General features: G+C 45.7%; 1 protein-coding gene across 5 annotated transcripts in view; it reads right to left on the reverse strand.

The window, feature by feature from the left end:
* ACACA (acetyl-CoA carboxylase alpha) overlaps nucleotides 1–27,792 on the reverse strand; it is a 277,236-nt gene that overhangs the window by 177,329 nt on the left and 72,115 nt on the right. For all 5 annotated transcript variants that reach the window (XM_087956715.1, XM_087956703.1, XM_087956708.1 and 2 more), the window contains 10 exons: nucleotides 25,741–25,891; nucleotides 23,496–23,630; nucleotides 21,484–21,630; nucleotides 19,985–20,173; nucleotides 19,190–19,290; nucleotides 18,111–18,199; nucleotides 16,049–16,173; nucleotides 11,492–11,605; nucleotides 7,309–7,422; nucleotides 4,597–4,686 (listed from right to left, as the gene is read on the reverse strand). In XM_087956715.1, the coding sequence (XP_087812841.1) occupies nucleotides 4,597–4,686; nucleotides 7,309–7,422; nucleotides 11,492–11,605; nucleotides 16,049–16,173; nucleotides 18,111–18,199; nucleotides 19,190–19,290; nucleotides 19,985–20,173; nucleotides 21,484–21,630; nucleotides 23,496–23,630; nucleotides 25,741–25,891 (1,255 nt within the window). The remainder of the gene's footprint in view (nucleotides 1–4,596; nucleotides 4,687–7,308; nucleotides 7,423–11,491; nucleotides 11,606–16,048; nucleotides 16,174–18,110; nucleotides 18,200–19,189; nucleotides 19,291–19,984; nucleotides 20,174–21,483; nucleotides 21,631–23,495; nucleotides 23,631–25,740; nucleotides 25,892–27,792) is intronic.

Genomic DNA, 27,792 nt, shown 5'->3' on the forward strand with positions numbered 1-27,792 from the left:
TGATAAGCTATTTGGATGAGGAAGGAAAAAGGTTGGGAAGGACCATTCTGACTGAATTGGTAATACAGGTAGTCTTCGACTTACAGCTGCTCGTTTAGTGATCGTTCCAAGTTACAACAGCACTGAAAAAAGTTACTTGTAGCCAATTTTCACACTTACGACCACTGCAGCATCTCCTTGGTCAAGTGATCAAAATTCAGACTCTTGCCAACCGATTTATGACGGTTGCTATGACCTTCTGACAAGCAAAGTCAATAAGGAAGCCAGATTCACTTAACAACCATGTTACTAACTTAACAGTCAGCATTCCGCAAACCTCCATTCCAATCAATAACTCCAAGACAGACATTATCTCAAAGTGTCATGCCCCCGATGGAGACTGACTCTGAGGGAGAGGAGGAACAGCCGACAGGGAGTGGAGGTGTGGCTTCGGAAGTTGTGGAGGAGGCTGGGGAAGGGCAGAGGCCGGCTGGGCAGTCAGAGGATGACCCAGGCCCATCCCCTATCCATCCTAGGGCAAGGAAGAGAGGATAAGGGAGAGATGTGGTCTACTTGGGAGGAGAGGGCCTTGATCCTCTTCATGGGCTGCAGCTGTGACAACTGAATAAGAGGTCGGACATGCATATGGATGAACGCTGGAAACAAAGCGTGGAAATGTCTCTAGTTTATTGTTCCTCTCTGAGTTTGGCGTCCTTCCCAGTGTGTGTTATCTGTGGACGTCCTCCAGCCCTTATCTTGCCTTCTTCTTATAACTGTTTGTGTGGGAGTTTTTTGTTTTCCGTCAAGAATATTCAGAGCTTGGAAGCAAATTGAAGGAATAAAAGGGGCTTCACCTGTTTTTTGTGACTGTTTGTTTTGTATCCCACCCTGGGTCATCACACAAAGGTACCTTTATTCGGATAGTAACTAGCACATCCGTGGAAACATGAAACCGAACATTCCAGGCTCCCTTGCAAAAGTCAAAACTACAAATCCATCCCCGCTTAGCCGTCACCACAGCACATGGTCCAATCACCACCTGTCCTAAAGGAAGATTCCCATTTCATTATACGCCACACTCAGTGACCTTGAACCAAATAAAAGAATTTTATTTTGTCTAATTAGATAATACTCAAATGAATTCCTCCCTCCTACTTCCTCAGATCCAGCTGTGGTAGCGTGGGAGCATAGAATCTCAATATGGCTTCCAAAGCTGACATTAACTGCATGGATTCACTTAACAACTGTGGAAAGAAAATCCGCCAAATGGAGCAAAATTCACTTAGCCAATATCTCAGTTAGCAACAGAAATTTTGGGCTCAGATAACAGATAATCAGTGTTCGAAGGGACCTTGTAGGTCATCTAGTCCAACCCCCGCCCAAGCAGGAGACCCTCCACCATTTCTGACAAATAGCCGTCCAATCTCTTCTTGAAAGTCTCAAGTGACGACGCTCCCAATTGTGGCTGTACGACAAGGACTACCTGTATGGCAGTTCTCATTAAGCATGGTGTCTTCACAACCGAAGGCAACAGTCAGCTATTTCAACGGCCAATATCTTTGCCCTCAAGAGAGTTTTTTGGCTCCCTTTTGAGGGCTTTTCAAGTCAGCCGTACACCTTACACTCAGCTGGCCGTGTGGTTGTGTGCCGTACAAAGAAAAGCAGACAAAGGGGAAGACTTCTTCACACCTCAGCTACTGAGACTGGAGAACCTGCTGCTAAAAGATGTGGTGATGACAGCCAAGAGGTGGAGTGTGACAAAAGAAGGAAAGGTGATTTGAGAAAGAGCCTGAACAGGGAAATTCTAGTCACTAATTTAATGCTGAGTTGCCTTGAACCCTCTCTCCCCCCCCCCCACCCGTCACACGCTTCCTTCTTCCCTCTTAATTTCATTGTGTCGCACCAAGAGGTCACCTTGGAAAAGATCTTATGTTCCTTCAAGGGCAGTGATGCCCTGATAACTCCTTTCAAGGGATGAAAGTACTTTCCTTACATTTTATAAGCTTCTGTTTTTTTCAACCAGACATCTACAGGCCATAATATGCTGTTTTTCTAGGGATTAAGGCATCTGGCTAGAAACTAGAAGGCTGTGAGTTCTAGTTCCGCCTCAGGCACGAAAGCCAGTTGTATAACTTTGGACCAATCACCAGAAGACTGAGAGTTCTAGTCCCGCCTTAGGCATCAAGGCCAGCTGTGTGACTTTGGACCAATCACCAGGCGGCTGAGAGTTCTAGACCCGCCTTAGGCATAAAAGTCAGCTGTGTGACTTTGGACCAATCACCAGGAGGCTGAGAGTTCTAGACCCGCCTTAGGCATAAAAGCCAGCTGTGTGACTTTGGACCAATCACCAGGAGGCTGAGAGTTCTAGACCCGCCTTAGGCATGAAAGCCAGCTGTGTGACTTTGGACCAATCACCAGGAGGCTGAGAGTTCTAGTCCAGCCTTAGACATGAAAGCCAGCTGTGTGACTTTGGACCAATCACCAGGAGGCTGAGAGTTCTAGACCCGCCTTAGGCATAAAAGTCAGCTGTGTGACTTTGGACCAATCACCAGGAGGCTGAGAGTTCTAGACCCGCCTTAGGCATGAAAGCCAGCTGTGTGACTTTGGACCAATCACCAGGAGGCTGAAAGTTCTAGACCTGCCTTAGGCATAAAAGCCAGCTGTGTGACTTTGGACCAATCACCAGGAGGCTGAGAGTTCTAGACCCGCCTTAGGCATAAAAGCCAGCTGTGTGACTTTGGACCAATCACCAGGAGGCTGAGAGTTCTAGTCCAGCCTTAGACATGAAAACCAGCTGTGTGACTTTGGACCAATCACTAAATAAATCATTCTTTTTAAAAGCTAGTAGCTATGCGCAAATGACTTGAAAATATCAGTTGAGGGGCTGTCTCGAAAACTAAACGAACATATACAAGTAGTCCTCGACTTACAACATTCATTTAGGGACCGTTCAAAGTTACAATGGCACTGAAAAAAGTGACTTATAACCGGTTTTTCACAGTTACGACCTTTGCAGCATCCCCATGCTCATGTGATCCAAATTCAGAGACTTGGCAACTGACTCACATTTATGACGGCTGCAGTGTCCCAGGGGGGTCACGTGATCCCCTTTTGCGACCTTCTGACAAGCAAAGTCAATGGGGAAGACGGATTCACTTAACAACCAGGTTACTAACTTATCAACTGCAGGGGATTCACTTAACAACTGCGGCAAGAAAAGTTGTAAAAGGGGACAAAACTCATTTAACAAATGTCTCACTTAACAACATAAATTTTGGGCTCAATTGTGGTTGTAAGTCGAGGACAACCTGTATTCTCAAAAAAGCTTTGAGGGTGGGGGAATCGATCTTTTCCTGCTATACTATCGGTGACAGTTGTAGGGCAAAACTGGTGATACAGAATCTCTGGGCAAGTTTGGTTTAATGACGTGGTTTTGGCCTGGATCCCCGGATGGAAGCCTTTGAAGCAAACACAAGCTTTCCTTCCGATTAAAAAAGCCTGAAAAGGTGACTCAGGCGCATGGTGGAATCGAGAAGAAGAACAGGCTCACCAATCAAAGAAAATGTCTGTGTCAGGATTCCGGCAATTGCCCCAATTAAATCATGAATCTCGAGCCAAATTTCCAAAACTTCAAAAGGATTTATTGGGAGTTAACATGCCAGCACTGCCTGGGTGTAGCCGACTCTGAGACACATCATTCATTGTCACCCTTGACCCTGGTTTTCCCCCCACCCCCTGGGTGTATCATAATTCGTATTCTCCAATGGGACCCATCCGTAGCCAAGAGTCATCAATCATGCTCTCCAGTTAGATTTTTGCATGGCAGAAACTTCCGTCACCTAGTTACTATCTTTAAAAAACTATTTATGAAATGCACTTTTGATTTCCAAGCTGCCGCACTGCTTTCAAAACCCCTTTCCCTCCTCCCTTTCTGTTGGCAACTCTAAAAAGACCATAGAAATATTTTATGAGTCGACAAGTTTGGTTTTTAGGTAAAGGTAAAGGTTCCCCTTGCACATCCATGTAGTTGTTTCCGGCCCTAGGGGGAGGTGCTCATCTCCATTACAAAGCCGAAGAGCCAGCGCTGTCCGAAGACGTCTCCATGGTCAAGTGGCTGGCATGACTAAATTGCCGAAGGTGCACAGAACGCTGTTCCCTTCCCACCACAGGGGTCCCTATTTTTCTACTTGCATTTTTGACGTGTTTTCAAACTGCTAGGTTGGCAGAAGCTGGGACAAGTAACAGGAGCTCACTCTGTTACGCGGCGCTAGGGATTCCAACCACCGAACTGCTGACCTTTCTTATTGACAAGCTCAGCGTCTTAGCCACTGAGCCTCCACACCCCTATGGTTTTTACTCATGAGTAAAAAAATTACTTATGAGCCGCGGTGGCGCAGTGGTTAGAGTGCAGTACTGCAGGCTACTTCTGCTGACTGCCAGCAATTTGGCAGTTCGAATCTCACCAAGCTCAAGGTTGACTCAGCCTTCCGTGCTACCGAGGTGGGTAAAATGAGGACCCAGATGGTTGGGGGCAATATTCTGACTCTGTAAACCACTTAGAGAGCGCTATCAATCACTATAAAGTGGTATATAAGTCTCAGTGCTATCGCTACTCACCTCCAGAGCTGCCATTCGCACCACCTGGTTGCTGTGGTAGAAGAAGTTGGGGAGCACATCAAAGATGGAAGTCTCGGAAAGGATAAGTTTCTGGGCGGAAAAAAAGAGAAGATACTTTTTTTTTCCATTTTAACCATAGAATTTCAATATATTGTTTTCTGCCTCAAAACCAGTGGCTTACACCAGTGGTCCCCAACCATCGGGCCCCGGACCGGTAGCGGTCTGTGGATCATTTTGTACCAGGCCGCTTATTTTGCTTGGGCGCCGCCATCTTGTTTCGACGGCGCTTGAGAAAGTGCTTCCGGGTGAGCTTGTCGATCGTCGGTTGGAAAGGGGCGTTTGGGTGCTGAAGGAATCCTCGCGCCTTAGTTTCGTCGAAGGGGGGGGGCTTCGAACGAAGAGCCGTCCCGATGGCGGTGGAGTCTCGCGTTACTCAGGAGGAGATTAAGAAAGAGCCCGAAAAGCACAAAAAAGGTACAAAGGAGGAGTTGAAGGTGGCGGGGAGAAGCAGGGGACGGCTGGCTGGCCGGTCGCTCGGCTCGCCTTGCCTTGGTCATGCGTGCTGATGCCGGTACCGGTCCGTGGATCATTTTGTGATGCCGGTACCGGGCTGTGGTACAAAAAAGGTTGGGGGCCACTGGCTTACACTGATAATATAAGAATGAGCACAGTCAGATATAAAGGTTTTTCTCACGATCTTGTAAATGTTTATTCACACTGATAGTTCTCAACTCACAACCGTTTGAAGTTGCAAGGGCCCTGACTTACGACCTGTCCTCACACTTACCACTGTTACAGCATCCCCAGGATCACCTGAACAAAATTTGGGGGCTTGGCAAACCGACATGTATTGTACAACAGTTGCAACATCCCTGGGGTTGTGTGATTCCCTTTTGTGACCTTCCCAGCTGGCTCCTGACAAGCGAAAAGTCAATGAGGAAGCCAGATTGGCTTTAATGATGGCCTGATTCACTGAAGAATGCCACCTCACTTACTCTTGCAACTACAGGTAGTCCTCGAGTTACAACCTTTCACTGAGTGACCATTCAAAGTTACAACAGGACTGAAAAAAAGTGACTTATGAGCGGTTTTCTGACATGACTGTTTCTGGGATATAAATAAATAAAAATAAGGATGGGGATCAGTGAAGGAAAGACATGGCTGCCCATTGAAAATTGTAGCTAAAATTAAGAGTTAACTCTACACAGTATAATTAGACTTACGACCACAACTGAGCCCAAAATTTCTGTTTGCTAAGTGAGAAATTTGTTAAGCGAGTTCTGCCTCATTTTATGACTTTTCCTGCCACAGTCGTTAAGTGAATCACTGCAGTTGACAAGTTAGTCGCCCAGTTGTTAAGTGAATTGGGCTTCCCTATTGGACTTTTATTTGTCAGCTCTCAAAAGGAGATCACATGACCCAGGTGTCAGCTTTGGAAGCCATATTGAGACCAGATGCTCCCACGCCGCCACTTTTTGAGCCTGGGAAAGTAGGAGGGGGGAATTTATTGGAGTATATCTTGTTAGACATAACAGCATTCTTTTTCTAAGTCAAGGTCATGTTATTCTGCACATAAGTGAGAGAGGAAATCTTAACTTGGAACGGATGGTGATTGGGGCATGTGATGCGATGATGGGTGCAGGGGATGGATTTGTAGTTTTTACTTATTGCAAGAAAGCCCGGAACTGTCAGATTCGGGATTCCCCAGTTATGCCAGTTTACTATCCAAAATAAAAAGAACATTTGAGAAGATGTCTGTCCCGGAGTTATTGGTTGGGGTGGAGGTTTGCTGGATCGCTGACACCAGGGACACTGCGACTGTCATAAACGAGAGTCGGTTGTCAAAAATCCGAATGGAAATCACATGACCACGGGGATGCTGAAATGGTCGTAAGTGTGAGAAATGGTCACTAGTCCCTTTTTTCAATGTCGTAACTTCGAACGGTGACTAAGTGAACTGTGGTAAATCGAGGACTACCTGTACAGTGGAACCTCGGGTCATAAACGCTTCTGTTTGCGGCCAAATTGAGTGACAACCCAAAATTTGGGGAAATTGTTGCTTCTGGTCGCAAACAGATCTTTTATTTATTTATTTTCAAAATTACACGTCTCTATTTACATTGTTAACAGTATTGTGTCATCAATATTACATATATTTACATTTATTTGTATACATTACTCCTTATTCCTATGTCCTATCCACTTGTACCATCTATCCCATACCGCGTAGTATTCTGATTCCTCCTTGCCTTTTAGTTCTATTGTTAAGTTTGTCCATCTCGGTACATTCTAATATTTTTTTGTATTAACACCTCTTCGGACAGTATGTTTTCTAATTTCCAACCCTGCGTGAAGACTATCCTTGCTGCTGTTATTATATGCAATATGATGTCTTGGATTTGTTTCCTAAATTTCCCTTTAATTATTCCCAGTACGAATAGTTCGGGCTTAAATTCTATTTGATGTTCCGCAAACAGATCTTCGGGTGTCGATCAAATACAGCCGTGGCGATTTCCCCTTCCGCGCATGGACAGAACTGTAGGCACACGCGCAGTCAGTCTCGCTTCTGTTCGCGACCAAATCAGGTTGCGACCAAAGTCTTAGGAACAGATTACAGTTATGACCCGAGGTCCCACTGCAGGATTTCTGAAAAAATCATCACAAAAGTTCTTGATTTTTACAATTCGACCCAAAGCTCTATCATCTTCCTACCTGCAGATTCTCGATGCAGAACTGGTGCCCGTACATGTCAATGGCCGAGAGGAAGATGGATTCCACCTGATTGTGACGGAGTTCGTAGGAGGGCAGGTGGGAAGCGATCAGCACCTAAGCAGGAAACGAAAAAGCCACAGGTTGTAGGAGCAAGAAGACAGTAGGGAAGTGCATCATTTCAAAGCTGGGATTCAGGATCAGGCCTGGTTTTAAAGCTACAAGGTGTCACAGAAGGCCCAAGGGAACATATTCAGATGTCACGAGGTGGCTATTGCTGCAAAAATTAGAATTGTACAGGTGGCAGCCCTGTAATGGCTCGCCGGCGGCTAAGGGAACTGGCAGCAGAGTCGGAGAGTGAGGAGGTTGGGGAGGAACATGGGCCACTCCTGCAGGCTGAGGAAGGCTTGGACGAGGGCTCTGTGTCAGAGGCAGGGGTGGGCCCAGGGCAATCTGGCAGTTATCAACTGCCTTCAGAGTTGTACAGCAGCGAGGCAGGGGAGCAGCTGGAGCCAGTTCCCAGCCTGCACATGTGCAGAACTGCCCCCCCAAAAAAGAACAATTATGAACTAAGGGTTGACGTAGGAGTAAAGCCACAGGTGGATGGTGAATGGCCCCTCCCATAGCGATTAAAAGAGGAGCAAAAGGGAAGGGGCTTTTTGCAGGAAACAATTAGTTCGTTGCAGCAGTATGAAGATCTGTCTGTGCATCTGAGAGATTCTGTGCTGAGTCCTTCCTTGTCAGCACCGCGTTTGAAAATATTTACTTGGCAGCTCTACAAGCTAGATAAGGTCTGTGCTCCTAATGATACCCTTGAAAGGCTGTTTGCCAGGCCTTTGGCTGAATGTGAATGCAAGCAATTCACCTTCGTTTAATAAAAGGGGTTTTGCTGGGACAAAGAGTCTGCTTAACGCATTTTGGGGAAGGCTAGGTCAGAACAAGCCCAGCTTCCCAATCCAAAAGTTGGACTTTTGAAGAAGCAATATCGAAAAAGTATTGATGCTTTTGAACTTTAGCATTGGAGAAGACTCCTTGGGTAGGCAAGAAAGAAAACAAATGGGTTTTCAAACAAATCATCCCATGAATGCAAATAACCAGGCTCAAATTATCCTACCTCAGAGACATTATACAAAGATCCAGGTATCTGCCTCATTTCTTCAGTCTCTAATTAAAGGTAGTCCTAGACTTATGACCCTAATCGAATCCCAAAAGTTCTGTTGTAAATTTCTGTTGCAACCGTCGTAAATATCAGTCAGTTGCCAGGCATCTGAATTTTGATCTTGGGACCATGTTGGCATGGTCATAAATCACTTTTTTCAGTGCCGTTGTACCTTCAAACGGTCACTAAATGAACTGTCATAAGTCAAGGACTGACTACATTGGGACTACAAAAAACAAACACCAAAATGCATGTTTCCCTCCTTTTCTTTTTCTTTCCTTCTTTTCTTCCCCGGCTCTCTGATTTCTAGAACAATGGGATATATATATATTTTTTTTAGAAAAAGGAGCTTCCATCGGCATAGAATTATTGAGAGACAATTAGATGCATCTCTTTCCCCACATCCACGCTATTTTAATTATACAGAAAAGTCCCTAGCAGCAGAGAGCTCTCCAGGTATAGAGCTGGCATTTAAATTGGAATGCGAAATGGGGAACTTAAAGAAAGGAGCAGGGGAAAAAAAAAACCCACAAATTGAGGTTTTATTTGAATCCAGAAAAGGAAGGAAAAATTCAACCGCCCCGGGGAGAGCCATTAACAGAGGCCGCCGTTTCTTTTTACACAGTGCGTTGGGCTTTTCTTGCCGAAGTCGAAGCAGTATATTTTGTCTTTTGCTCCTGTGATTTGTACTACCTGTGTTTCCCCCAAAAATAAGACCCTATCTTATATTATTTTTGCCACACAAAAAAGGCACCAGGTCTTATTTTCAGGGGATGTCGTCCCTCACTGACACACCTCACTTGCGCGCGTCGCTCCCGGCCTCCTTTTCACTGTCAGAGGCCTTCAGGGACTTCTTCTTCTAAGGCTGGCAAGGCTCTGGATCGATCCGGAAAGCCTTGCCGGCCTGCAGAAGAAATGGGCCGGCAAGGCAGATGTCCGAGTATGCGAGGCCTGGCTATAACTGTCCAAAAGTAAGTAGTAGGGCAGCTCCACCCCTCCCCGTCCCTACCGTAGCTTAATTTTTACCAGTAGACCCTGGAGTGAGCAGGGTCTTGATTGGGGCTTATTTTGGGGGGTAGGGCTTAAATTGGAAGCACATGTAAAAATCAAGCTAGGACTTACTTTAGGGTAGGTTGTATTTTTGGGGAAACATGGGTATGTCTTTCAGTCCAAACTTGGGGCACACAGGTTGCCAGATGGGCACGAGCAAATGACACTGGGCGAAATAGGACACTGCCCCGGAGAAACAAGGGGGAAGTTGAGTAATTAAATCTCTCCATGAGATGCTCCTGACCATGAATAGAATAGAATTCTTTATTGATTGGACACACGAGGAATGAGACGTTTTTTTTCATACTGTCCTAGCTTAAGGTCATCAGGCCACCAGGCTATGGAGCCACAAGCAACCAATGGGAAAATCAGGAGAAGGGATGTGACAAGAGTTGACTTACAACCATTCATTCAAAGTTAAAAAAAAAAGAGAAACACACTTAACTGCTGTCTCGCTTTGCAACAGAAATTTGGGATACCATGGTGGCCATAAGTTGAGGACTACCTGTATTCTCATCTGGTAGGTGGGAGTCATGTCAATTTGTGCCAAGTCTAGTGAAGAAGATGGCGTAGTGTTTAGAGTGCAGTACTGCAGGCTACTTCTGCTGACTGCATGCCATTTGGCAGTTCAAATCCCACCAGGCTCAAGGTCGACTCAGCCTTCCACCTTTCCAAGGTGGGTAAAATGAGGATCCAGATTATTGGGGGCAATACGCTGACTCTGTAATCGCTTAGAGAGGGCTGTAAAGCACTATAAAGCAGTATATAAGTGCTATTGCTATTGCTAATTTCAGGAGATCTGTGATATACTGCTGAGAGCAAATCTCACTCCCACTAACACTGTTGAAGTTACCTAGCTGGGTAATAAAGGGTCTGCAAGAAAATAACCAAGCACCAAGGATTCCACATTTGAGTACTGTTTTTGTCTTTGAATCTGGAGAGACGTGCTGCCCTAATTTTTAGTATTTCTGATGATGGTAATATCATATTGGACTCCATAGTTCAACCTTGAGCTACACATATTCTCTTCTATGAACAGCTGAGTCAAACACTTTTTTGACTCTGATTCCTGGCTTAACTCTCCGTGCTGACTCCTGGTTAATTCTTTGATTCTGATATGCCAGATGAAAGTTGTATTCTTAAACTTTCAAAAGCATCAGGCTGCCTATCCCTGACTGAAGGGAACAGTGCGCCGAAGAATGATGAGGGCAGTTGAGATAAGAGAGCCAACCAAAGAGATAAGATAAGCAGGATAAGCTGACCTAAGGTTGCCTTGATATTGCTAGAAGTCGCCCTTATCTAACCCAAAGATACTTTTTCAGGAGGCAACTGAATATTCTTTGTTTTTCCTTGAAGACATTTTGCTTCTCATCCAAGAAGCTGCTTGGGCTCTGACTGGATAGTGGGGAATGGAAGGATTTATATTCCTTGCAGAGAGCTGGTCATTTGCATCCTTTTGGAGAGTTACTGAGGCCACTTGGAGGTTTATCTGTGTCCTCGGGGGCAACTGAGTAGTGCAAATGGGTGTGGAGCCTTCTCGGAACTGCTGAAAGGACCGTGTTGTGGAGCTGTGCTTTCTGCAGGATGTTTTTCTCTGCCTTGTGTCCCTTCCCTGTTGAAGGCAGGCGCCGGCTGTTGGGGATGAGCCTGTGTTGTCTGCATCTCAAACCGAAGCACAAAATGGTTCCTGTAGTCCGCAATTTTTCTGGAAATCCATTCATATCCCCGCCCCATTCGAAGGACGTTCACCCCAAAGTTCATAGCTAAATGACCAGCTGCCTGCAAGGAATATAAACCCTTCCACATTCCTCACCATCCAGTCAGCGCTGGAGAAGCTTCTTGGATGGGAAGTGAAACATCTTCAAAATGAAAAAAACAAAGAAATTCCAGTTGCCTCATGAGAAAAGCACCCTTGGGACAACCATGACCTGGATGACTGAGAATCTCCACAGACATTCACTCTTATCTATCCGTTACCTGGCGGGCTCGTAAGGCCACTCTGGCATTGGTGGTCTTACTCAACTGGGTCAGCTCCGTCAGAATGTTGATCAGCTCATCGGTCAGGGTTGGATCTCGGCCACACAGCTGATCCTGTCAAGAAAGCAAAGAAATCCTTGATTTACAGGCTCAGCATCCAAGCGAGGCCTACTTTTCAAAATATAGTCTCCGCCACGAATTAAGTATTATAATCTATAACCTATTGATCAGAGGGTGGTATTCAGCAGGTTCTGACCAGTTCTGGAGAACCGGAAGCGGAAATTTTGAGTAGTTCGGAGAACCGGGAAATACCACCTCTGACTGACCCCACCCCCCATCTATTCTCTGCCTCCCATTGAGTCCCAGCTGATTGGCTGGGTCTCCTTTGGTTGCCCTGCACAGGAGAATGGAGTTGGAAAGCAGGTTAGTGGGGTGGGGATTTTGTAGTAACCTTCCCCCAGGAGTGGGGAGGGAATGGAATTTTGCAGTCTCCTTCATTAGCCACGTCCATCAAGCCACACCCATCAAGCCACACCCACCAAGCCACACCCACCAAGCCACACCCATAGAACTGGTAGTAAAAAAAAAATGAATCCCACCACTGCTATTGATACAAAAACCAGAACAGAAAAGTCAAATTTGTGGAAAAATATACTAATTTAAACACCGACCCGAGTTTCTACATATGTATTACAGGTAGGCCTCGACTTGCAACTATTCATTTAGTGACCATTCAAAGTTACGACGACACTGAAAAAGGGGACCTATGACCATTTTTCACATTTATAATTGGCGCAACATCCCTGTGGTCATGTGATCAAAATTGGCAACTGACTCATATTTATGACGGTTGCAGCGTCCCGGGGTCATGTGATCCCATTTTGCGACCTTCTGACTAGTAAAGTCAAAGGGGAAGCCAGATTCACTTAACAACCGTGTTACTAATTTAACAACTGCTGTGATTTACTTAACAACGGTGGCAAGGAAGGTCATAAAGTGGGGCAAAACTCACTTAACAATGGTCTTGTTTAGCAATGGAAATTTGGGACTCAAGCATGGCCATAAGTCGAGGACTACCTGTAAGTCACTCCAATAGAAGTTTACTCTGGATTCAATCTGTAGCAACTCTTCCATCAGCCTTACAGAAAATGGTTCTTCCTTGAAAGCCCTCAGAAGGACTGTAGAGATGGACCACCCCAAAATGGAAAAGCAGTTTAAAACCCCATCCTGGCAAGAAGGATTCACCAACACACTCACAAACCCCAAAAAACACAAGGCGTGCAGCAGCATTCCCCAGCTTTCAGCCTGCCCCGATCGGCAAAGGCGGTGTGCGAAGGCCTCTGACGTGTTCTTTGACAAGGCCTAACGCCTCTCCAGCACCCCATGTAATTACACACTTGAGTGACTGGACTCTGAAGAAAATTGAAGGCCTGAGCTGCGAACAGCTGCCATTTTTTCTCTCCATCATGCCAGCATGATTACTTGAGAAATGAACAGCCCCAGCTCAGAGCTACTCCAGAATTCTCAGAGGAAATATGGCTCCGTGTTCAAATAATGAGATTCTTAAGGCAAGCGTTACTTACAATCGCATGGCAAGAAAAAAAGAGGAAAGGAAAGGAAAGGAAAGGAAAGGAAAAGAAAGGAAAGGAAAGGAAAGGAAAGGAAAGGAAAGGAAAGGAAAGGAAAGGAAAGGAAAGGAAAGGAAAGGAAAGGAAAGGAAAGGAAAGGAAAGGAAAGGAAAGGAAAGGAAAGGAAAGGAAAGGAAATAGAGAAGAATAAAAAGAAGGGAAAGAAAAAGAGGAGAGGAGATGAGAAGAGAGGAATAGAGAAGAACAAAAAAGAATGGAAATGAAAAGAGAAGAAGGAAGAGAAGAGGGGAGGGGAGGGGAGGGGAAAGCATGGGAATAGATCAGAATAAAAAAGAAGGGAAAGGAAAAAGAGAAGAAGGAAAAGACACAAGAGGAAAGGGGGAAAGAGGAGAGGGAAAGCGAATGAGGAAAGGGGGAAAGAGAGGCAAGGGGAAGAAGACTGGAACAAGGAAAGGGAAGAGAAGGAAAGAAGGTGAAGGGAGTGTGGGTGTGCACATGTGTATTTGCATGCCTGTGTGTGTGTTTGTGTATAAGAAAGAGAGATCTTCATATTGCACAGATTACTATTTAAGTAAGACAATGGTGGCATGTATATCCATCATGTATCAGCTGTTCTAAGAGACTGTGCTTGCCTGCAAGAAGAAAAACAGTGTCGTGTTTAAACTTTTAGCTGGACAAATCGATTTCTTGTGAATGTGCCACATCTTTAGCAAAAAGAAGTAAAAGATGCAGAAACAAGAAGAGGCTTGGGAACCTCAACTCCACGAATTAGCATAGAATTTGAAAGCGTGACGCAGACTGGGATGTGATGGATGCCATCCATCCTGGGATTGACTCTCCCACAGGCCGCATAAAAAGGGGCATTTTTCTTCAGCTCAGCTATATTTTAAAATACCGGCGTAGACAAATATTTTTACTCCTCCCGGTCATAGGGAAAGGGGAGAGGCGTAATCTGCTTTTGTCTTTTTAATTGAAAAAAGATGGGATTGGAGATTTGAAGGACCTCAGTGGCCAACTCAAAAGAGTTGTCCCAGCACCTCCAGCCCAATATTTAAATGAGACATCCTGAGGCAAAATAAGAGATTATTATCAGACCTCAAGAATGGCGGACGGCTGTGGTTGGTGAATTTTACGGGGAAGGCATAAGGATGCAAAACGAGGACCAAGTCTGGCTATCCAGTTTGAAAAGGTTAATGCTATTAAAACAGCTGCTTAACATGATGCAGTTATAATATGCAGGTGATTTTCTAAACCAGGGGTCTCCAACCTTAGCAACCAAGTCTTTGTGGACTTCAACTCCTAGAATTCCTCAGCCAGCAAAGCTGTTCAGGAGTCTTAAAGCAAAGCTGGCTGAGGAATTCTGGGAGTTGAAGTCCACCAGTTGCTAAGGTTGGAGACCCCTGCTCTAAACAACTGTTGCTCCATAAGGAAAACAATCCAATCCAATTTCATGTGAAGCCAGATTTCTCCCTTTTTGCATTTTCAAAATGGAGAATTTTGTCTTTCACACCTTAAAAGACAATTACTTTGATATTACTTTGCAGATTATGTTGATCCATGTCCTCCACAGCAGTGTTTTTCAATCTCGGCAACTTTAAGATGGGTGAACTCTAACTACCAGAATTCCTCAGCCACCAACTTCAAGATGGGGGGACTTCAACTCCCAAAATTCCCCAGGCAGCAACTTCAAGATGCGTGGACTTCAACTCCCAGAATTTTGCCTGGGGAATTCTGGGAGTTGAAGTCCATACGTCTTAAAGGTCCTGAAGTTGAGAAACACTGTTCTACAACCAGGGGTGGGATTCTATCAGTTGGCACCTATTCGCTAGAACCGGTTGTTAACATTCTAAGCAGTTCAGAGAACCGGTTGTTAGAAGAATTTACTGGCCTAATCCTGTAAGGAAGGCAGGAAGGAAACATTCTGGGGTTGCTTACAGAAACTGCCTCTCCGTTAACCCTTATTACATTCTTGGCAGGACTAGACTTCCTGTCTCTGGAACTTCTCTGGAGTTTTTCCCCCCTCCTTTGCTGGTACTTTGCTTGTGTGGAGTGACCATTCAAAGTTACAATGGCACTGAAAAAAGTGATGTATGACCATTTTTCACACTTACGACTGTTGCAGCATCCCCACAGTCACGAGAGGCCAGGCGAGGAGATGCGTGCCTTGATGTGAGTGATATTGAGTTGGCCACACCCAGCCAATAACATGACCACCAAGCCATGTCCACCCAGTCACATGACCACCAAACCACGCCCACCACCTAAGCCATGCCCACAGAACCAGTTGTTAAAAATTTTGAATCCCACCTGTGCCTACAACCTTGCTATTCCTATTTAGCAGGTGCATAATAATGCGTATAAACATTCTCCTAGGCCCCAAAAGCTAGAAACTGTACTAAATTGTTTACGTATAAGAGTATTCTTCAAATAAATCTATTCCATTCCCCTTTCCAGTGACCACTGATCATATTTGATCCTCACTGTGGCATTTTAAAACAATAATAGTGACAAGAACGCCTTTAGGTGAATTGGGTGGCATACAATTTGACAAATAAGTATATATCACTCCATCACTGGAGGTTTTTAAGCAGTTGGATAGCTATTTGTCTGAAATGATGTAAGATCTCCTGCCTGAGCCATGGGTTGGACTAGAAGGCCTTCAAGGTCCCTTCCAACTCTATACTTCTGTTATTCTGTTACATAAACATATATATACTCCAACTTCCAGAATTCTGGCCAGGGAATTCTGGGAGTTGAAATCCACCCATATTAAAGCTGTTAAGATTGAGTGCCAAGTGGTAGGTCTGCTCTGGCACCAGCAATTCCACCCCATGGCTTTAAATCTGAAATCAGTCATTACTACAGATCGATCATACCCTTTTTGTAACTCCTAGGTACGACTCTCAGTTATATTTCAAATGGTTTGCTGAAGAGCGGTAAAGAAACTGTGCCCAAGAGCTTCACTTACAATGAGCATTGTCACAAGGAGGTTCTTCTTGGTCACCTGGGCATGGGAAAAGATGTAGTTGAGCACAGTGTTCATATCGCTTTTGTTCTCCTCTCGAAGAGCAAAGACGCATTTTTCATAGTGACCTGAAAGCAGAAGGCCAAACATAACATTTATTAAATAAGAGAGGTTTGATGACAAGAAGGGTGGCAGGATGGTTAAGATGCTGGGCTTCCCTGGCTGGAATAACCTGGAGGAGTTTTGAGACCCGAGCATCGCATGGCAGGTGAGCACCCATCTACACCTCATCTCCTGCCTACCTGGCAGTTCGAAAGCCTGTCAAATGCGCGTAGATAAATAGGTGCCACTTCGGTGGGGAGGAAACGGCATTCCGCTGGCCACATGACTGCGCATCTTTGGGCAGCACTAGCTCATGGCCTTGAAACAGAGAGGAGTGCCATTGCTTAGAGTTAGCAACGACTACCGGAGTCGTTGAAAGGCCATTGGATTTTCTGGTTTTTCTTTGAAAACTCCTTTATACTCCTGTAAGGAGTATAAATCCTTCCGTTCCCCACCATCCAGTCAGATCTGAAGAAGCTTCTTGGATGAGAAGCGAAATGTCTTCAAGGAAAAACCAAGAAAGTCCAGTTGCCTCTTTAAAAAAAGCACCTTTGGGATGACTGGCGGAGTAAAATCCACAGGGATTTTTTTTCTTTCCTCCCCTTGATTACAAGAAGGTGCAACCTACTTTGAACGTCCTCTAATTGGGGGCATTCCTGATTTGGGACTTGCAGCTGCCAGAATTCTCAGCAATGCCCACAATGGATGGGGAGGCCTGGGAGTTGAGGAATATACCCCCTAAAAAAGTACTCCTAGATGGGGAAAGTCTAAGCTAGTACAAATTAAAATACTTTGGGGTGGTTTTGCTGAAAACCAGCATTTATTTCTAGTTATTGGCAAACCCTTGCCACAATGAACAGATTTACTTAACAACTATAGTGCTCACTTAACCATGGCACTCATACTTACAACCACATTCATTTAACAACCAATGCAAAAAGGTCATAAAATTGGGCCAGTTACATGACCCACCCATTATATGACTCTTACAACTTACATCCATAATCGAAAGGTGCCATTATGGACATAACTCAAAGGGCTACCTGTAATCAGATTCCCTTGGTTTTACAGACCTGCAAAGGCCATCGATGCAAGGATTGGCTACAAAATTAATTTTTCACCCCCATCGTAACTGCAAAGACGATTTATAGTCTTCTTTCTTTCGTTTTTTTACTCTTTGTATATTGGGTTTTTATTTTCTGTAAGCAGAGGGCAGAAGGAAGGAAGGAAGGGAGGAACGGAGGAAGGAAGGAAGGAAGGAAGGAAGGAAGGAAGGAAGGAAGGAAGGAAGGAAGGAAGGAAGGAAGGAAGGAAGGAAGGAAGGAAGGAAGGAAGGAAAGGAAAGGAAAGGAAAGGAAAGGAAAGGAAAGGAAAGGAAAGGAAAGGAAAGGAAAGGAAAGGAAAGGAAAGGAAAGGAAAGGAAAGGAAAAGCTGAATGATGGAAAGGAGGGAGGAAGGGAGGAAAGAAGGAAAAGGAATGGGAGGGAGTGAGGAAGGAAACAATGATGGAGATGGAGGGAGGGAGGAAGGAGGGAAGGAAAAATGATGAATGATGGAAACAGAGGAAGGGAGGAAGGGAGGAATTAGTATTCATGGTTCGTGTGGACAGTATCAAAGAATTAACCGAAACAGGGTAGATGGGGAGGCAGAGGTGGATTCAAGCAAAGCATTTGCAGTGCTCTTTAAGTGCTAATAGGGAGAGGGAAGGACTGACCATTCTAACCGCTGTTACCCTGGGTCAAGGGTAATGGGAAATCAGCTCTAAAAGCTGTCCCACTAGACTACGGTTAACCAGCCTGCCTGGTTTTGGTTGGCAAAGCCTTTTTGGGTTGATATCTCAGTACAAGGCTGCCATCTGGCGGCCGGAATCATTACAGCTTTTTCTTCTTCTTCCCTGTGGTCATATCCCCTCCTCCCAACCACCCTTGTTCGAAAATCCAAATCCTGAAGGGAGATGACCCACCGTGTTGGAACTGAGTTTCCACCCTTAGGTACTGCCGAAGCAAATCCATCACGACTGCCTTCATGTGACCTCGGATGCCACTTCGGTATCTGTAACAGAGCCCTCGGATGAAAATACGGAAGCTTTGACAAGTCTTTTGACAACATGGCTGAATTGTAAACACCCTTGCAGGATTCGTCCAGTGCAGGACTGTCGAACTCGATTTCATTGAGGGCCGCATCGGGGTTGACTTTGACCTCGGGGGACCAGGTGGGCATGCTCAGGGTGGGCGTGGCTGGGGTGGGCGTGGCCGGGTTGGGAGCGGCCAGCTTGACATCACTCGTGTCAGGGGCACCCGTGGTGCCCCCGGTTGAGGCTGGTGGGGGGATCCATTGTCTCCACCGGAGGAAGGCTAGACCAGGGAGAGCCCCAAACCCTTGTCCTCCGCTGGTGGCCAAGTGCTAAGGCAGGACTTCCTTTCTTTCCTCCCTACTTTCTTTCCTTCCTTCCTTTTCTTTTTTGCTAGCCCTCTGCCAGTGAAAACGGAGCTCTGGGGGGAGGGGGCATATGTGACCCACTTTGGGCTCTATTTTTGACCTGGATGGCCTCTGGCAGCCCTCTGCCAGTGAAAATGGAGCTTTGGGGGGCCCACATGCGGCCCCCTGGGCCCCGTTTTTGGCCTGGACAGCCTCCTGCAGCCCTTTGCCAGTGAAAATGGAGCCCAGGGAGGGCCATACAATGAGCCCAGGGGGGGTTGCCCCTCCCAGCTCTGTTTTCGCTGGCAGAGGGTTGCAGGAGGGCATCCAGGCCGAAAACAGGGCCTGAGAGAACCATGTGCAGCCCTCCCGAGCTCCATTTTCACCGGCGGAAGTACTGCAGGCCGATCCTTCACTGTTCCCAGGGCGGCCCTGTGAGCCAGATCTAAGCACCCCTGGATCCGGGCCTTGAGTTTGACACCCCTGTGGTAGACCCATCTGTAGGGCCTTAACTGTACTTATTAAGGGAGGGGGGGTAGAGACTGGATTCGATCACAAAGCAGCCTATCATTTGGCTTCCCCTTTTCAGCTTTTGCCAAAGATCACTTCTGAGATCACGCTCACCTTTGAACCAGCTGCACAATACTCTGAGTGTTCATGAAGAAAACCTCGCGCTCCGATTTGCGGTTTAAGGTGGCGGCATGACTGTCAAGGATGTTGGCAATCTACAGGAAGAAGAAAAGCAAACTGGGATTGACCCCCTCAATGTTTTTGGGCTTGACTGAAAAAATGGGAGGGTGGGATGGACACACAACAGACAGAATCTGACACCTCATATCAAAACTTAGTCCATGTGGTGCGCGGAGGCGGAAAACGGGGTGCGCGCAGGTAGCAATAGACAATGGCAATCCCTGCAGCCTGAAACAGCTGATCGTTGGGAGGCAAACCCAACCGACAATCAGCTGCTTGCGCTAAATCAGGCTGTGCTGAAGCTGAAACAGGCTGTTTGCTGTTTGTTGCAAAGCGGCAAATTGGGGGGATGCAGAGGCAGATATATTTTTTTTCCTCCCCAAAAGCTAGGTGCATGTCATAGTCTGAAAAATACGGCAATTATTTAAAATAATTAAAAATGTATTTTAATTTTTGCCATTCACATTTCATTCTGTCCCTCTTTTTGCATCCTTTCTGTAATAATTCTCTTCCAATGTTTCTTTGATATTAGTGTTTGACAGTCCAGCGGCGAGTTGTCCCGCACTGAATTGGCCATGGTGAGTTGGCCGCAGTGCGTTGTCCTACCTCTAGACCCTCCTTCCTCGCCCTCCTCACCATCTCTCACAGTCAAGGATATTAGTCTTCCATCTAACCTCTTCCTAGTCAGTTTCATCTCAGTTTCAGCCCAGATCACAAAACTTTCCTTACCTGCTGGCTGGGAAACTGGCAGAGGACAGAGGTGATGTTACTTGCATACTGTGCCATTTCTTTTTTGATGGATTTTTCCACGTTGGGCGGGATCCGCCCAGAGACACTGGTCATGATATCTTGGAGCTCCAGTAGAGGCAAGGATGGATCCCGGAGAGTCTTCATTAAGCGTTCAACCCAGTTCTTCACCTGAGTTAGAGGTGGAGTTGAAAGTAAGTCAAGATAACAGGTAAATAAGTTTGTTTTCTATAGGCATCTAATGCTGCTGCAGGTAGTTTTTGTCTTATGACCAGTTCTACAGGAGGGAGGGAGGAAGGGAGGGAGGGAGGGAGGGAGGGAGGGAAGGAGGGAGGAAGGAAGGAAGGAAGGAAGGAAGGAAGGAAGGAAGGAAGGAAGGAAGGAAGGAAGGAAGGAAGGAAGGGCAGCAGAGGTGGTATTCAGTAGGTTCTGACCACTTCTGGAGAACCGGTAGCGGAAATTTTAAGTAGTTTGGAGAACTGGCAAATACCACCTCTGACTGGCTCCACCCCTCATCTATTCTCTGCCTCCCACTGAGTCCCAGCTGATTGGCTGGGTCTTCTTTTGTTGCCCTGCACAGGAGAACGGAGCTGGAAAGCAGGTTAGTGGGGTGGGGAGGGAGTGGGCATATTGCAGTATCCTTCCCCTGCCATGCCCACCAAGCCACGCACAGCAAGCCACACCCATAGAACCGGTAGTAAAAAATAATTGTACCCCACCCCTGAAGGGCAGCATTAACCTAGGGCAGTGTTTCTCAACCTCAAGTAGCTTTCAGATGTACGGACTTCAACTCCCAGAATGCCTCAGTCAGCATGCTGTATTCTGGGAGCTGGAGTCCACACATTTGAAAGCTGCCAAGATTGAGAATTCCTGACCTTGGGTAATGCTCTCCAGATGTGTTAGAACTAAACATGGAAGGTTAATTGGCTGGGAATTCTTTGGAGTTGAAGTTCTAACACATCTGGAAGCACACGGGGGGGAATAGAATAGAATAGAATAGAATAGAATAGAATAGAATAGAATAGAATAGAATTCTTTATTGGCCAATTGTGATTGGACACACAAGGAATTTGCCTTGGTGCAAATACTCTCTGTACACATAAAAGAAAAGAGTCAAGAGTCAAGAATCATCAGGTACAACACTTAACATAGTCATAGGGTACAATAAGCAATCAAATCATACTAGGAAACAGGCATTAAGATAGCACTAGCACTTAAGACTTATATACCACTTCACAGTGCTTTACAGCCCTCTCTAAGCGGTTTTTACAGAGTCAGCCTATGGCCCCCAACAATCCAGGTTCTCATTTTAACGACCTTGGAAGGATGGAAGGCTGAGCCGACCTTGAGCCGGTCAGGATCGAACTGCTAGCAGTGGGCAGAGTTACCTGCAATACTACATTCTAAACACTGTGCCACCACGGCTCTTAAACTATGGTTTATGCCACCAAAAGCGGGGAAAGGAAAGCAACGGATATTACTTTGTTGGTGAAAAAGGGATCTGGAAGGCAGAATCCGTTCATCACATTGAGTAGGTTGTCAAAGACATAATGGAAGATCCGGTGAAGCTTCTCACCCCTCAGGGCTGTGCTCTGGATCTGGGGCAGGGTTCCCGTATGGAGGTCGGCCTTAAGAGGACAAGAAAAACACAAGCCAGTCAGCACTGTGAGAGTTGTACCTATGCAATCATCTTCTTTATCTCCAAAGGAGAAAGGATTACTTTCTCAGATCTTCCGGGCTGAAGCTTCTTTCTCAGATTCAAATGTCTTTCAAAGTTACCTCAAAAAAGGTACATATGATCCAGATTCAAAGTTCTGATAACTGCCCGCCAACCCCTGGCAGTCACATTACTCCCATTTTGGTCATTCAACAACCAGTCCACATTTAAGGCCGTTTGCAAAGTCTTGCGGTCACGTGACTGTGATCGACGATGTTTTTGCCGGAAACTGGCGTTAAGATTCCAGTTTTCAGCCAAAAGTCACCTCAGAGTGAACAGTGGGTTCATTTAACAACTAATGTGTTCACTTAACGAACACAGTGTTCACTTAATGACCACTACCAATATTTAGGTAATCCCCGGGTTACGAGCATTCCCTTAGCGAACGTTTGAAGTTACCCAATAAGCGCCCTCTGGTGTTTATGAACAAGTCCTGAAACGAGGAAACTTGCAAGATCACGGCAGTTGTTCGCTCTTACAAACAACCGCAGAGGCTCTGCAACATTCATCCTGCACTTTGCCAGCCCACCCCTCTGTGCAGGCCTAAATGGAGCTAGAGGGGCGCACACGGCTGAGAGGGTGGAGAGGAAACAGCTTGCTGGATCTTGGTAGGTTGGAGGGGGAAGCAATTGTGGAGAGCATGAGGTATTTCATTGGGTCAGGGAGGCCTTGGGTGGTCTTACGCAGGTGGTCTGTTCCATCACTAGGACCCCCATGGCCTTCCCCACCCTGAAATACCTCGTGTGCACTTAACAAGCTACGCGTTCAATTAGCAATGCGTTGGGGAAAGGAGGGAGTGATCTCATCCAAGGTACGAGATTCACTCCCACAAATCCTTGGGTTACGAATGGAATGGGCAGGCTCCATTACATTCGTAACTCGAAGAAGACCTGTATTTGTTAAAATCGAACAGTCACAAGATGACCCATTTAGCAAACATGGTGACTTACTACAGGTAAGACAACCGCAAGGGAGTTGTTAAGTGAATTTGGCCTCATTTTACGACCTTGTCAGTAGGTGGGAAAAGGGGATCACATGACCCCGGGGACACCGCAACCGTCATAAATATGAGTCAGTTGCCAAGTGTGTGAATTTTGATCATGTGACCATGGGGAATGCCGCAATAAATGTACGAATGAATGAATGTAAGTGTGAAAAATGGTCAAATGTTTTTTTTTTCCAGTGCCATTGTAACTTCTAACCATCACTAAACAAATGGTTGTAAGTTGAGGACCACCTACACTATAAACGTGGGCTCAATTATGGTTATAAGTCGAGGACTACCTGTAGCCCAATCTAAGAAAAACTGAAAAAGTCTCCTTATTAATTATGAGGCAAAACTAGGAGGCCTGAAAAGTATTCCGGTGGGCCACATTGTTATTGTTATTATTATTGTTGTTGTTGTTAGCCACCCATCTTACCATGGGGCTACTCGTGTACATACTACTGTATGAGGTGGCTCATAAGACTGTGGATCCATTTCTTGGATTCATCTCCTCCATCATGACCAAAAAAATTTGGAGCCAACAAGTAGCCCCTAGCTGACTTTCCCCAATCTCTAAACGCTAACCAAGTTTAAGAGCTGGCTGGTGCTTGGATGGGAGACCACCAGGAGATCACAAAGCTCTAGGTCAGAGTGGGACCTCCCAACCCCACCCACCCAGCAGAAGACCAAAGAAAACGAACAGATGTCCCCAGAAGCCAACCCAATTATTATTATTTTTAGCTTAAATCTCTGTGAAGAGATAGCCCTTGCTGCTAAGCCTCCAAATTTACCTGTTGAACTCGGCTTGGGTCATCCAGTTGCATTTTAGCAATTATGCAGCCTGGCTCAAGGGCTGCTCCAGGACGTTTCACATAATGGATGCAGCCCGATTCCGCCGCTGTGAGTGTCATCACCATCTTCATCACCTGAAAATAGCAGAAGATCAATGTAAACAAGTGACTTCTCGGAGTGTTTGCTTCCTTATACTCCCCTTGTCCAGCCGCTTTTGTAATTCTCTTGTGTTTCCTGTTAACAAATTGCACCGACCGAGCATTATGGTTCATTTAAGCAAGAAGAATACGGATAAATATAGAAAGCTCATTAAAGGGACAGCCATGCTTGGAGCTGGTTGGGTTGTGGTCCGTCGACCACTGGCCCCTTCAGCAGTCAAATAGAAGGAGGAAGGAGGAGGAGGAGGAGGAGGAGGAGGAGGAGGAGGAGGAGGAGGAGGAGGGAGGAGGAGGAGGAGGAGGAGGAGGAGGAGGAGGAGGAGGAGGAGGAGGAGAAGGAGGAAAGGGACTATGGAGGCCTTGATGCTCTCTGAGCTGGGTGGTTTTCTTGCAACCAGCATGTATTTACAATGATTGTAGCATCCCGGGGACATGTGATCACCACTTGTCACCTTTCCAAGCTGGCTTCCACCAAGCACAATCAATAGTGGAAGCTAGATTCACTTAACAACGGTGTGATTCAAGTAGGTCATAAAACTGGGCATGACTCACTTAATCACCACCTCATTTAGCAATGGAAATTTCCCGGTCCTAATTGTGGTCATAAGTCGAGGACTACCTGTACCCTGAAATTTTCCCTCCTTACCCCACCCAGTTCAGGACTGACTGAAGAGTCTCTTGTTCTCCCACCTCCCCTCTCCTTCTTCAGGCTGCAATTCCATCACACAGAACGCAAGGAAAATATCTGAGATTACAAATCTTGAAAAATATACTAAAATATGGCATACCAGCCGGGGAGAGTTTGGTATCAGAAATTGAATACATCAGAAATGTATTAAGTTTGTAATGGGATGATGAATATCTCTCTTTGAACCTTTTTACAGATACTTTTAATCTGTTAAGTCAAGGTGTCTGTGATGAATAAAATAGCTTATAAGTTTGAATGAATATATTTTATTTATTAGGGGTCTTTATCATGCATTTGTGCATTTACAAAACACTTTAAATGGAAAAAAAGAGACAGGAAATCTGAGGGTCTCCTTAATGGATTAAATCCAAATCCAAATAGAAGGGTTCTGAAGAAGAAAAAAACACACACATGTTGTGTTTGTAAGCATTTGCGTTAATAAAAAGTTAATCAATTTCTCAGTATTGTTTTTAATATTTTTGAAGAAAACTGATTCAAACAAAAATATCTATGGAGATTCTCAGTCATCCAGGTCATGGTTGTCCCAAAGGTGCTTTTTCAGGAGGCAACTGGACTTTCTTCGTTTTTCTTTCAACCCATTTTGCTTCTCATCCAAGAAGCTGCTTGGGCTCTGACTGGATGGTGGGGAAATGGAAGGAGTTATACTCCTTGCAGACAGCTGGTAATTTGCATTCTTTTTAGAGAGTCCTTGAGGCTGCTTGGAGGTTTATCTGTATCCTCAGGGTCACTTGAGTAGTGCAAATGGCCTCAACAACTCTCTAAAAGAATGGAAATGACCAATTGTCTACAAAGAATATTAATCCTTCCATTCTGCACCATCCAGTCAGAGCTGAGGGGGCTTCTTGGATGAGAAATGAAATGTTTTCAAACAAAAATAAAGAAAGAAAGACACAGAGAGAGAGAGAGAAAGGGGGAGGAGAGGGGAAGAGAGGAGAGGAGAAGGGAAGAGAGGAGAGGAAGGAAGGGAAGGGAAGGGAAGGAAAAGGAAAGGAAAGGAAAGGAGAGGAGAGGAGAGGAGAGGAGAGGAGAGGAGAGGAGAGGAGAGGAAAGGAAAGGAAAGGAAAGGAAAGGAAAGGAAAGGAAAGGAAAGGAAAGGAAAGGAAAGGAAAGGAAAGGAAAGGAAAGGAAAGGAAAGGAAAGGAAAGGAAAGGAAAGGAAAGGAAGAAAATCCAGGTGCCTCCTGAGAAAGCACCTTTGGGACATTCAAACCAAAATCAATCTCACTTTGATTAAGAGAGATTAAGAGATTAAGAGAGAGATTGAACAAGCATATGGATAGAAACTGTTTCTGCTTGTGAGTGTGTGCTTGTTCCTTATCACAAGGTTTTCCCAAGAAGACCAGTCTAACAGGCTCACAAGGTGTTTGGTTTTTTTTACCTCAATTTCACCAAAGCATTGCCCAGCAAAGACATGTCCGCCATCTTCCACCACGTACTGGATGAGTTTCCCGGCTGAGGGGGACCGAAGAATCGACGGGTCATTTTCCTTCTCAAACACACAAGTTTTATTGCCAATGGTGATGCGATACCTAAGCAGGAGAGGAATATTGAAAATGTCTACACAGAAAATGTTATTTCTTTACTAAGAAAATTCATATGGATACCCAACTCACTCTGACTCTGGGTGATCTAACAAGGATAAGACCGCAATGGAAAGTCCAGTGCAGGTAGTCCTTGACTTACGACCACAACTGAACCTAAAATTTCGAGCGTTAGGCAAACCAATTGTTAAGTGAATTTTGTCCCATTTTCAAATATCCCGATTAAAGATCAGACAACAGGTCCTCGGAGTCCTTGTCCCATATAGATTCAATTCAGGAAGTGGAAATCAAGCTTAGAAGGAAAAGAGGGATGGAATCCATTTTGGGACATCTATTTTTCGAGATTGCATCCTCAAGAATGTGCTTTTTATTTTTCCAAGAAGCAACTGGACTTTCTGGTTTTCCTTTGAAGACGTTTCGCTTCTCATCCAAGAAGCTTCTTCAGCTCTGACTGGAAGGTGGGGAATGGAAGCAGTGGTGGGATTCAAATTTTTTTACTACTGGTTCTGTGGGCGTGGCTTGGTGCACGTAGTATGTCTTGGTGGGTGTGGCAGGGGAAGGATACTGTAAATTCTCCATTCCCTCCCCATCCCACTAACCTGCTTTCCAGCTCTGTTCTCCTGTGCAGGGCAACCAAAGAAGACCCAGCCAATCAGCTGGGACTTGGGAGGCAGAAAATAGATGGGAGTGAGGCCAGTCAGAGGTGGGATTTGCCGGTTCTCCAAACTACTCAAATTTTCTGCTACCGGCTCTCCAGAACTGGTCAGAACCTGCTGAATAGCACCTCTGAATGGAAGGATTTATACTCCTTGCAGACAACTGGTCATTTGATTGCTGGTCAGTCCTTCCATTCCCCACCCTCCAGTCGGAGCTGAAGAAGCTTCTTGGATGAGAAGCGAAACGTCTTCAAAGAAAAACCAGAAAGTCCATTTGCTTCTTGGAAAAAAAAAAAGGTTTATTGGGGTGGGGGCCAGGGTGCTGTGGAATTTTCCTTAGCAAGATTAAAGGCATACAGAGTGGAAGATTCACAAACCCTAAAGTTAAGATACTGATAAGACAGCAGAGAAACAGCCCCACCCTTAGAGGCTGTGTGCCTTCCTTATTGTTGTGGTCCGCTGGTGGCTAGCGGAGCTGGCAGCAGAGTTGGACAGTGAGGTGGTTGGGGAGGAACATGGGCCACTCCTGGAGGCTGAGGAAGGCTCGGAGGAGGGCTCTGCGTCAGAGGCAGAGATGGGGCCAGGGCAGTCTGGCAGGTATCAGCTGCCTTCGGAGTTGGACAGGAGTGAGGCGGGGGAGCAGCTGGAGCCGGTTCCCAGCCTGCACATGCGCAGAACTGCCAAAAGAAAAGAACAATTATGAACTAAGGGTTGACGTAGGAGTAAAGCCACAGGTGGACAGTGAATGGCCCCTCCCATAGCGATTAAAAGAGGAGCAAAAGGGGAAGGGGCTTTTTGCAGGAAACAATCCGTTCGTTGCAGCAGTATGAAGATCTGTCTGTGCATCTGAGAGATTCTGTGCTGAGTCCTTCCTTGTCAGCACCGCGTTTGAAAATATTTACTTGGCAGCTCTCCAAGCTAGATAAGGTCTGTGCTCCTAATGATACCCTTGAAAGGCTGTTTGCCAGGCCTTTGGCTGAATGTGAATGCAAGAAATTCACCTTTGTTTAATAAAAGGGGTTTTGCCGGGACAAAGAGTCTGCTTAATGCATTTTGGGGAAGCCTAGGTCAAAACCTTGGTTCTTGGCTAGCTTCCTCCAAAACAATCCAGGATTTGGCCTTGGGACAGAAAGTATATGGCTGGCACCTACTACTGGACCCTGGTTCTACTTTAGGCTCGGTACTATGCTCCTTATTTCCACATCAATTGCATGTTCAGCTCAAGGGGGGAGG

Source organism: Notechis scutatus, chromosome 1 (assembly GCF_049901735.1).
Source record: "Notechis scutatus isolate UNSWTSFEM ecotype Mainland chromosome 1, rNotScu1.2, whole genome shotgun sequence".
NCBI classification, from domain to species: Eukaryota; Metazoa; Chordata; class Lepidosauria; order Squamata; family Elapidae; genus Notechis; species Notechis scutatus.